Here is a 12,510-nt window from a genome sequence, read left to right on the forward strand (position 1 = left end):
GCTGGGCTCATGAATACATTTTCCCGATGCACTGTTAAGGCCAGTGACTGGCTGCAGCAGGCACGTGTTGTTGATGTGACGTCACTGCTGCAGCCGTGTAAACAGTGGTGTGGGATCTGCTAGGTAAGTGATCATTTATATTGCAGCCACATACCAAGTGTTGTCCGGTTTCCTCCTAAAACTGGAAAACCCCTTTAATCAAACATGCTGGGACCTGAGGGGGTGTAGCCACAGTCTATTGATGCAGCTTGTGCACAGAGCACAGGATAAATGTGGACAAATGTAGCACAGCCTGCAGTCTCAGTCCCCAACATCCCATCTTTTTCATTATTGAACCTTCCTTTGTTTCACACTAGCTAAAAGCATATCATATACATCATACTTCAAGCTCAATAAACACGTCACTTTCAGCACAGCATTTGTGATATTTTCAGTTAATGGCACATTACGTTTATTCTAAATGTTACATTATCTTACAAATGTCTCAGGATGACAACATAATTTTAAAACAGAATATCAAAACCATTTTTATACACCTCTGCAGACCTTAGAAGACCTATATTCTGCTATGAAAACTCATAACTAGGCTTTGCAGGAACACGCGCGTTTACAGTTTTCGTATTAAGTCGCCAAAATATATAGTCATAGTCTTCAACTTTTTGTTAAGGAAATTCTGCTCTATTTCAACTTGTCCGCCAGGGCCAGCAAGTGATGCCACCTGAAAGGAACAAAAGTGACAAGTTGTTAAGACTGTGATGAGGACGATGATGCATCCACCTATGTAGGGAACCGTATACAAGGGTAGTCAGATCAGCAGAACACTAAAACACTAATAAGCCGCACAGCACTCTACATCTCACACCATTAATAATACGGCTCATACAAGTCGATTTAACTGGCCATTTCAGACAATGTAAATGCCCCTTGAAATAGTAGAGCACATTCATTCAGGAAAAGTTCTGTAAACTTGCTTAAAGGGGTTGTCTCACCTCAGACATTTGGGGCATATCGCTAGGATATGCCCCCAATGTCTGATAGGTGCGGGTCCCACTGCAACCTATGCAGAGGATAGGTCACCAGTAGGGATGACCGAACTTGTTTATTACAAGTTTATTACAATTCTGTTATGGACTCCTGCATAACGGAAACCAGACAGATCCGTTATGCAGCCCATAGACTTCTATTATGACAGAATGCCTCTTAAAGGCTTCCGTTATGCATTCCGTCATGGAATTCCGTTGTGTCCCGTGGTAACGGAATCCATAACGTAATTGTAATAAAACCCGAACACCGAACTCGAAATTGTAAAACAAAAGTTCGCTCATCCTTAGTCATCAGTTAAAGAAAATCTTAGAAAACCCTTTTAAGGCTTGTTTTTCGCCGAATGATTTGAGTTTCTTAATGGGCACATTTTGCAATACATAAAACTTTCACAGCAATTCCACAATTTTTTTTACGTTTTTAATATCATGCAGTTCTTCCTGTATCATGAATAATGTGTTAGCTTTATTCTATGGGTCAATACGATAATGGCTGTACCAAATATAGGACTTTTTCATGCTCTACTATAGCCTATTTCATAGAAAATGATTTTATGCTGTTACATTCCAAGGGCCATAAATGATAAATTTTTAAATTGATGTAGACATACAGTATATAGCCATGTTTTTTGCGTGAAACAAAATTGACTTATTATCACATACAGCTAAGCCCCCAACAATCCCAATAATGAATGCGCTCCGTCCCAGTGTTTCCCTGCATAGCATGTCCCCTTTAATTCACCTAACTGCAGTTTCCTGCACAGTGGTGGCTGGGAGCAGTGTTGTACAAAAGGAACGCAAAATGGACCTTCGGTCTCTTAGTGTTGCCAGTAGGCTTAGAAGTTGGACCCCTATGGATCAGACAACTAAGGCTGGTCCTCTGCCATCGGTTGGGGCCAACTATTGGGACACCCAGAATGAAGGCGCTTCTATGGTGTGTTGCAGTTCCCTGCAGAGTCAGTGGATACGATAGCTGCAAAAAAAAACTCCAATCACCCTATATCACCATTTTACATATAAGAATAAACATAATTGGCCTGGCCGTGTGTGAAAATGCAGATTTTTTTGGTCACGTCGCCTGCCGTAATAATGCAATAAAAAGTGATCAAAGTCATACATAGCCCTATGTGCTACAGATCAACTCACAAAAAAGGGCCCTTACAAAGTTCTGTCGATATATATAAACAAGTTATGGGTGTCAGAATATGGAGACGCAAAGAAAAATCAATTACAATTATTTTTTTTAAGTGTTAAAAGGTTTATATATTTGGTATTACTGTAATCATACTGACCCGCAGAATAAAGTTAACATGTCAAGTAAAAAAAAAGAAAAAAGGCTGCAGTTACAGTTTTAAAAGTGAAACTACTTTGGACATTTTTCAGCTGTAAACAACAGAAATTAATGGTAAAACACATGCAGGTTTTCACGTGCGGTAGTTGGCCACTCAGCACTCTACCGCCTTATGGCCTGTTCACAAAGTGGAATTTAAAGGGGGAATTTTGGCACAGACACTGCTCCAAAAATGGTGCTTGCCTCCGGAGGCAGCGCTGCAGTTCACAGCTGGTGGTTTAAAGTTGTGACCTCAGCAAGAAGTGACATGTCCCTTCTTGGCATGGCGTCCGGACAGACACTGATTGAGGCCGTGGTGGGTGCCCACTTGCAGTTTAGCTCCATTCAATGTTGACGTGGAGGTTTCTAGTTCTGAATAAGCGACGGATTTTAACAGTGTCAAAATTGGCCGGCGGAACACCAAATACATACGGTCGTGGGAATGAGCCCTTAGGATGAGTTCACATTTTAGTTATTTGGTTAGTTATTTCAGTTATTGTGAGCCAAAACCAGCTACAGGTCAAAAACACAGACCAGGAGCAGATCTTTCCATTATACCTGATCTCTTTGTAGGCTTCACTACAAGTTTTAGCTCACAATTACTGATGGAAATAACTGAAGTGTGAACATGGCCTTAATTGGTTCCAGGACGACCACTGTATGTTGAAACCATTGTAACTTGAGTAATCGGTTTCAAAGCCCCAAAATGTCATAAGAGAAGAGAAGAATTAATAAGGAAAATAAGCATCCCCTCTGAATGGGGATGAACAATCATTACTGCGATTTTTCATCCCCATGCAGATTCATTGCTTGTTGGCAGCACATGCCTGTTTCCACAAAAAGATTTTATGTGCCACATAAATGATCATACCAGTAAAAAAAACAAAAAAAAAAACACAAAGGTGACTGGCGGCACCTTTACAAAAGGCAATTATTGGGAATAAGCATTTGTGGGAGAGCTTGTTCCCAATAAGTCTACTCCAGTTTTAGTCTCTCTGAATGGAATACCGTAAGTGGTATAATGGCTACACTGCCAAATTTACCGCTGGTGCAGGCTGCTGGTTTTCAGTGCTATGGTCCTGTAAAGAGTAGTGGCGGAGATTCACATCAGATAGTTTTAGTCTCACATTCTAAAAATGACTAATGTGGCTCTTGCTGTTTGGGAAAGTTCATGATTGAGAAATGCTTAAGGTAATTACAACTAAGACCGTAAATGGAGAAGTGAATGTGATGGACAAGCATTCCTACCGCCTGCTGCTAAAAAAACAAAAGTAATGCATTATATAGATAAAAAATAATGCAGAGGCTACACAGACCAATATGTATGGGCAACCAAAACTGTTCTTATAGCAGATCGAGTGGTCAAGTCTGGAATACTACCAACTAAATGGGTTATGCTATAATTAATAAAAATCTGATGGCACAGAACACTTTCTTTCTAAAAACTTTAAAACCAGCCCTGTACCTCACACGGATTCATTGCTCTGCTAGTTTTTCTTCAGGCTGGCATCTCGGTGGTCTATCCTTTCCACTAACACAGTTCAGGAGGTGTCTCCTTTCAGTTGCAGCAATCTCCCTACCACAGCTCAGGAGGGCATGTCCTTTCTGATGCAGCGTTCTCCCTGTAACTATCACTGCTTCTAACAGCAGATATGGCTCGTCGCAGTTGTAGGATGCAACCAAGCAAGTGTGACTACCTCAGTAGGAGCATGTGCACATTATTATACAGACTAAACACTGGGGGTGCCGTTATAATGAAGTAAAGGTGAAAGCTCATAACTGTAGTATTTTTATAAAAAAATAAATAGCAAAAGTAACTATTTTTTCACGCTGACATATATACTGATATAACATTTAATGGTGACATAACCCCTTTGTTATCTGCCAGTTAAAATCAAATAGCAGCACATTTCCTTTTTTCTAATCGGTTATTTTCTGATTGCAGATTTATTTATTCTGTTTTCTGAACACGATTATGGGGGCGGCCATCTTGCCTGAGCTGTTCTTAACAGCATTTAGAAAACATTAAGAAAATTGCTTTATGGCAGCCACATGGTCCATAGACACAACAGTCAGGAGGGGACCTCATTGACTTCTATGGTAGAGCTTTCTAGGCATGCTCTGTGACCCGTGCAGAGGTGATTGTACAAGGAAAGAATAGATAAGCTTTGACAATCACCTACTGTAAATGGTGGATCCTGTCTTATCTGTACACAAAGGTGGTATCATTACAGGCAGAATTAGAATAATATATAACTGCAGTAAAGTGATCTGTACAGACCAAGAAGTGGAGCCAATTATTAGAGTGGCCAGTGCAAAAATTGCATGATTTTTTTCCCCCTTAAATATATGGAATACATGGAAAATTAAAAATAACATCATCAAAAATATGTTAAACATAAAAAAGTGATTTAAAGAGTAAGTCATTTTCTGATGACACATTCCCTTTAAATAAGCAAATCACAACTGCTGGGAAGTCAGTAACATTTTGACACCTAATTTTTGTGCAAGTTTTGTAATGCTGTGCTGGCTGCTTTAAAGGAAATGTGTCATCAGAAAACGGCCTATTGTTAAAAATATTTTGAACGTAAAAACATGATTTAGAGAATTTTGGATAATGTTGTTTTTAATCATCGATTTCAATAACTACGATATATTTAAATAAAAACCATAAAATCCTGCAGTTTTGGCACTGGCCACTAAGCCTACTAATAGGCACCACTTCTAGGTCTGTACAGATCACTTTACTGCAGTTATCTGCTTATCTGTCATTCTAACCCTGTCTGTAATAATATCAGAGCAGGAGCCACCATTCACAGTAGGTGACTCTCACAGCTTATCTAATCTTTCCTTGTACAATGACCTCTGCACATGACTCAGAGCATGCCCAGAAAACTCCCATAGACGTCAATGAAGTTCCCTCCTGACCATTGTGTCAATGGTCCATGTGGTTGCCATAAAGCAATTTTTTTTAATGCTGTGTAAATGCTAAAGAACAGCTCAGGCAAGATGGCCGCCCCCATAATCATGTTCAGTAATAGAATAAAAAATTCTGTTAGCAGAAAATAAAATCAGATCAGAAGAAAAGGAGATGTGTTACTATCTGGTTCTAACTGGCAGATTACATTTATAGTGACACATTTCCTTTAAAAATCCCATTTAAGTCAGTCTGTATACTTCATGTTGTTCTCTGGTTACTTATATCAGTTGTTCAGGTGAACCAGGATTAAAAACTAAAGTTTGGGAAAAAGATTGTGGGCTCTTTGACCAGTCTGAGATATTATGACCTAGGGATATAGTATAATCAATGGAATAGACTTGGGGGCCATTCAGAGCCATACAAGCAAATAAACTACATATATTATATTTAATTACACACAAAGAAAATTCACAAGAAAGATTCAACCTGCACAATGCGACTAGATGGTCATTAGAAGCAGGAAGTTCTCCGTACAGAAGGATTGTGTGACACATATTACAGAAGTGGTAACCTTTACACTTATGGAAATGATGCATTACTCCAAGATAAAAGGCAGCTACTAATGTGTAATGATTAACTGAACCTCGGCTGCCAGCAGATGCATTAGGTAGACTTTGAAATCAAGCAGCCCTTGGGCACCACGGATCGGTAGTAAGCAATATATGACCCGGATTTGCACTTTCACTAGTGAATGGAAAGATCCCGATTGCTGAATCTTTACAGGGATGCGCCACTACTGGGGCCACTTGCTTTGGACTGGATTCATGCAAAGCATTTTAGATAAATGTTTTTTGGTTAAAAATGCTGCAGGTAAATGTTACTTTAAAGTCCATAGAAAATTACTGAATAGTCTACATACACAGGGGGTCCTTTATCAAAGACCAACATTGTACGCCGGTCTTTGATACCCCCTGCGCTGCCGGAGGATGCGCCTAGTTTATGACGAGATGCATCCTCCAGCAGTCTGGAATCACTGACTGGAGTAGATTTCCGACATCACTTACGCCTGTTTCCAGGCATAAATGTCCCAGCCCCTGCCACTCCCCAATGGCGAGGATGGGGTAAAAACGCCAATGTGACAAAATGTTGTCACACGAGCGTGTAAAAAAAAAGTCACCAAAAGGGGCTTGTGACCTTTTTTTTTTTTTATGCCAAACTGGTGTTCATAAATGATCCCACAGTGTTTTTGTTAATGGCATTCTGGTAACTTTTTTTCTCCCAAAATGCAGCACACTCTAGGTAGTGTTTTTATATGCCTTTTTCCCCCCATAGTAAAAAAAAATGAAAAAAAATTTTCTGTTACAAAAACAGCACCAAAAGTGTAATGAAAAATGCTTGACTTTTATGGCATTTAAGTTTTTATTTAAATATTGAAAAAATAGTGTGTGTGATGAAGCCCTAATAGTAATATTCCAATTTTTTTGTGCCATTCTGTGATACTGTAGGAAGGCGCAAGGGTCCGTCGTTGACGGAAGGTATGTGTCACCGAGGTTCCCGGCCTTGGTGAAGTAAGAGCTGGTATTTTCTGGTGTCAACGGCAGCTAATGCTGATTGACACTTTGCTATTTTAGTATGGCTGTATAGCTGATCCAGGACGGCTCTTACTGGGAGTAGTCAAAGTGATGGGTCTTGACTGGCCTATAAAAAAAAAACAGCCAGCAGTGTCAGCTGGGAGTGATTACCTCTCTCTGACAGAGGAGCTCTGGCAATCGCTGGTGTGGGAACTGAGCCCTGTGCTGGGCTGAAAAGCTGAGACCTGTGTGTTGGGAGAGCAGGCCACTTAAAGCCTGCATTTTGACTGCTGGAGGCAGAACCGCCGACAAGGTGACGTTTTTTTTTTGTTATGCACAAACTTTCTACTCGGTGTGAACAAACACCAATTCTGCAAAGAGTGTTTTTTGTTTGACCTTATGTGTGAATAAACACAGACTTTTGAATTACGAATTTAATGTACTGTACCCGCTTATCCCAACTACTAGAGCGAATCCCCACAGATACATACAAGTTTGTGATTATTTTATACTTTTTTTTTTCAGTTTGAAAGTTTGGCTGCGGTCTGAATAAGTGTAAAGGCTGGAGATGCATTGCGGGCTCTGAACATTCAGATTCAGTGCTGCTCTGTGGGAGTAAGATAATCAACTGATCGCCACCCAATTCATCGCCATGCAAAGCATGTGTCTAAATTATGGTCAAGCAGCCAATCACACCCATTTTTCCATTCCACTTTAGGGGGGCGTTTGCATTGGTGTTCCCATTTCTACTGTTCTGTTATGCTATAGGAGCATAAAAATGAAAGCAGTGGAAGTACAGGGTCACTCACATGACTTTACTTTGACCCAGGAATTTTACCTGACTACTTTGTCCCGCCTTTTTCAAGGAACCTGCAGCCGCAGCCCTTAACAAAGCCTCCGACACAGATGTTAACGTGACCTTACAAACTGGCATGCATAATCTAAATGGTTAATAACTAGGTCTACAGCAGATAAGGCATTAAGTAAAATGCACTAGAAAAAAGGCGCAAATACACGGAGAAATCTCGGCCTATATACAGTATTTAGCGTTGGCTCTAAAATCTGATTCCTCGTTGAATACAGGAGCAGGGTCAGTAGACCTGAAGTTCAGGCACAATGTGCAGAGAAAGTTATCATAGAAAAAGGGAAAGTCTTACCTGCTCCACATCTGTATTGCGTGGTACAAAGTAAATAATATTTTTTGTAATCTGTTGGGAAAGCTGAAAAACTTCAAAGGTGGCAAAATGTTAAGGAAATCCATCATGTAAACTGGTGAAATATGTAACCTACAATGTGCTCATGGTACTAGGATTTTTTAGGGTTCTTCGATGACTGATAAGAATTCAACAAGTGCAAAAATAACCTTCTGGCTGGATCTGCCAGCAGTGACCCAGGGAGGCGTTGGCACTGGGGCAGCAGGGCACTGGTAAGGGGAGTAGGCTTTTTTTTATTTATTTTTTTATTTAGGTGATTATCCACACTTCCAGATAATCTACAGCAATTCATTTTATTGCAAATGTAATTATTACTTCCTCACTGAAGTCAAAATGGAACATCCGCAACAACTTTTGACAAGCTATGGATTTTAAAGGTCAATTTCTGTCTAGAAAAATTCCACATCATGTGGATGATATGGGTAAATCTCACACACCTACCAGGTACGAGAATCCGCTGTGGACTTTGTCCACTCCAGTGCATCTAAAGGTGGATTTAGATGGGGCGATATTTGGGCAGATTATTGGGGACAAACGTTCCTGCGAATATGCCAGTTCATTGGGTGATATTGTTGTTAGTGCTTGCAAGTAAATTATGGTTTCTGGGCAGCAGATCGTGCGGTCTAAACAGCGATCGTCTGCCCAGAAATAGCTGTATGAGGATGAGCGATCGCTGTAGCAAGGACATCGCTGCATGTAAATACAACGCTTCAGCCCCACTGAACAAGCAGCCGACTGTCGAGAAGGACAATCTGCTTCTAGTCACCCCGTGTAAATCCACCTTAAAGAGGACCTGTCACCAAAAGACGTAACGCAATTTGCAGGCAGCATGCTAAAGAGCCAGGGAAGCCGAGCAGATTGATATATATTTTTGTTTGAAAAATTCTGTAAAACCTGTAATTTATACATTTATATCTTTGCATTTTCCACTCCCTGTGAACAGCATTGGTACAGGAGGGAGGTGTTATCAGTGATTGATAGCATTGTGTATATACAGTAAGTATGCATAGAGAGATAGCCATCACTGATAACTCCTCTCTCCTGTACCGATAGCTGTTCACAGGAGGTGGAAAAAGCAGAGATATAAATGTATAAATTACAGGTTTTACTGAATTTTTCCCCACAAAAAATATATATCAATGTGCTCGGCTTCCCCTGCTCTACAATATGGTGCCGTCAGATTGAATGACATTTTAGGGGGACCGATCCTCTTCAAAAGAAATGCGCTGGAAGTGAGCAGGACCCAGGAGTTCTTTTTTGTGGTCTTGCCTTTCCACTAACAAATTATAATACATCCTGAAAACAGCCCTACTATGTGTCTGAAACATTAACAAGGCATCTTTACTGTTTGTGTTCTGCTGGTCCTCTCACCTCAGAAACCCTGTCTAAAACGAGTTGGCCAGCCCTAGTATAAATTATTGTAACATGATAAAAGATCATGTATAATGGGAAGTTATCTAAGTTATTAATACATTTTAGCATTTCCAAGATCTCTATTTGCAGCCAGTGAAAGGAAACTAAAGTACCAACGTCAAAAAGCTGTCTTAAAAAAAAAAAGTGCCGCAATTTGGTGTATCTAGAGTCTTTATGGGGAACAGGCTGGGGTCTAACATGCGCAATGTCTGTCATAAAAAACTTTCACAACATAAGCCAACCAACAGTTGGTATAGAGTCAGAGAAAGGTGTCTATCCCTGCACCTTTCTCTGACTCATCCCCACCCATCCCTGGGTTGAACTTGATATCTTTTTTCAACCATGTTAACCATGTAACTATATAAGTTTACACTAGAAGCTAAAAAACTGTATAAACCTTATGTTTCTCACAGCGGAGGGTCTGCTACAATTTAATCTAAGGAACTCTGGGAGCTAAATAACCTGCACTTACAGCCGATATATTGTATGTGCAGCCAACTATCAGGACAGGAGAGAGATTTGTGCTTCTGGTATTTTGCTCACAGAAGATTGTATCACACTCTTGTATCTGCAATTTTTCCCCCCAGTTCATTGACACCAAATAGAGATCTCGAAAAAGTTTAGGGGATCATTTACAAAGGCTATGAAAAAGATTACTGGCGTACAAAAGTTGCAATTTTATTTGTAAAAACAGCATTTTGCACATAAATGTGTGACTTTTTATCTTCCTCTGCTGATCTAGTTTTTTGTGGGTGGAGCTCATCAGAAGGGACACAGTCATCAGAGCCCAACACATTTACAATAATTTATGTCAGAAATGTGGCCTAAGGCTACTTTCACATTAGCGTCAGCCTTCTCCGGCAGGCTGTACCGGCGGTCCGACATGTCGTAGTTTTATTCCGGCATGACTGCAGTGCTGGGGCCAGACCTCCGGCCCGCCCCCATTAAAGTGAAGCACGGATTACGGCAGGCTGTTCACCCATCGGAACACCCTGCCGGAGAAGGCTGCCTAAATCATTCACGAAATAGACACCAGGATAAGGTTTCAGTTTTTGATGCACAGACTTCACAAGTGCAACAAATGTAATGAGAGGCCTGCTCCTTAACAAATTGATTGCATCTTAGCAGGCTTTTTTACTAAGACTAGGGTGTGCAATGCCAGTCTTTAGTAAATGAGCACCATGGTAGATTAGACACATGCATAATAAAAAAAGCTGTGCAGTCTCCATGAAACCAAAAACGGCCTGTAAAGAGAACCTAGCACCTCTCCTAACAGGTCTTGTTTCAGTAAAAACCTGTCTTTCCCATGTAATAACAATTCTGGAGCATCTTACCTTATGAATCTATGTTGCTCCATTCCTGTTTTCCTCCTAGAAAATAACAAATAAATTGACAACTGGGAGTTGCCATTCCTCTAGTCAAAGGAGTATATCCTTAAACTATCTGACACTGGGAGCATTCACTGGATGTTGTCAGATTCTGCAGGATCACAACCCTGACTGGTAACACCCAGTTGTCACTAGTTACTAGTAGGAATAACACAGGAACGGCACAAAGATATAAGAATGGATGCTCTAGAATTGTTATAGTATGAAGAAAACAAGTACTTACTAAAAAAAATGACACATTGGAGGATCTGACAGGCTGTCCAAGACCTGAAAAAAATAAGGATGGCCACGGATGGTGTCAGAATTTAAAAAACCCTAATCACCTGGTTGGGTTGTTCAGGGTCCTTGTACGGTGGCTCCAGTGGCCCACTGGACCAGAAATGTGGATTGCCATCTACACACGTGACCAATGCGTACAATCAATGGCCTCAGTGCTGCGGTGCCAGAAATATTCACATGCATATGTGAACTTTGCACACTAATGCTCCTTTGCACGTTCACATGCACTCATGCAGAGCCAAACATAACAAACCAGGTCATCTTCAGAGAAGCAGACACGTCTGTATTTGTAAAAGGAAGCCAAGTTTGGACATATGCAGGTAAGGATTTACTGGCATCTAGACTTAGGGTTTTTCCCATTCATTACTTATCCATAGAATGGGTTGTAACAGGTTGTTACATGGTTTTTGATGACTAGAACGTATAGATGGCCACAGGGGCCCGATTTTGAATTTACAGCTTATAAAAGGATATCCATCAGGGGACATCATTGTCTTGATATCAAAGGTCTTTGCGCTGACATAGTCCGGGCCTCCCCATGGCGGGCTAAGAAAAACCACATCTGCCTTCAAATCACGAGCGACGCACATGTAGTCAGCACGGATCAACTCGATGCGATCGGCTACTCCGTAAACCATTGCATTGTTGTAAGCAAGTTCCAACTTCACAGGGTCAATGTCCACAGCAATCACTGCAGAGAGAGGGTCAAATGCTTGTTATACTGGAAATAGGTAAGAAAAAACAAACAAAAAAAAACACACATCACATTAGTGAAGACAACTGAAAGCAAGGAATAACCAATTAAAGATTATACTAGAAACGGATAATGCTAAACTTAAAGGGGTTGTCTGGGTTCAGAGCTGAATCCAGACGTACCCCCATTTTCACCCAGTCAGCCTCCCTGATATCCGATGCTCTCCTTTGCCCTGTGCTGAATCGCATGGGACAAAGGCTTTTTTTGGAGATCCGGTGACATACCGGGCTCTCCATGGGTAAAGCTAGAAGAAGGCCTAGCAGTGAGCCTGGTGACGTAACCGACAATAATTCCTGAGCTTTAGTGCTGCCCTAGCCTGTAAAACAGGTAGGGCAGGGCTAAAGTCCGCCCATCAGTGCCGGTGACGTCACTGGCAACACTGCTAGGCGGAAGCCTCCGCTTAGCAGTGTAAAAAATATATAAACTAATAGCCCTTGCCCTGTGCTATACAGGGGGGCTGTCTGGGTGAAAAAGGGTGGTATGTCCAGTTCTGAATCTGGACAACCCCTTTAAAAGTATGGAGGAAATTAAAGAAAACATGTGTGCAGGTCAGCCCTACTGAACTAGGCATGCTGCCTGGTGGGATTTATCCTGCCAATTA

General features: G+C 41.0%; 1 protein-coding gene across 1 annotated transcript in view; it reads right to left on the bottom strand.

Moving 5' to 3' along the window:
* Positions 1 to 307: 307 nt before the first annotated feature.
* Positions 308 to 12,510, bottom strand: part of TGS1 (trimethylguanosine synthase 1) — an 85,324-nt gene continuing 73,121 nt past the window's right edge. The window contains exons 13-15 of the mRNA XM_040433624.1: positions 11,630 to 11,846; positions 8,019 to 8,097; positions 308 to 718 (exon numbers count right to left, since the gene is read on the bottom strand). Coding sequence (XP_040289558.1) covers positions 608 to 718; positions 8,019 to 8,097; positions 11,630 to 11,846 — 407 coding nt within the window. The 3' untranslated portion in view covers positions 308 to 607. The remainder of the gene's footprint in view (positions 719 to 8,018; positions 8,098 to 11,629; positions 11,847 to 12,510) is intronic.

The sequence above is a fragment of the Bufo bufo genome, chromosome 5 (genome assembly GCF_905171765.1).
Source record: "Bufo bufo chromosome 5, aBufBuf1.1, whole genome shotgun sequence".
Taxonomy (NCBI): Eukaryota; Metazoa; Chordata; class Amphibia; order Anura; family Bufonidae; genus Bufo; species Bufo bufo.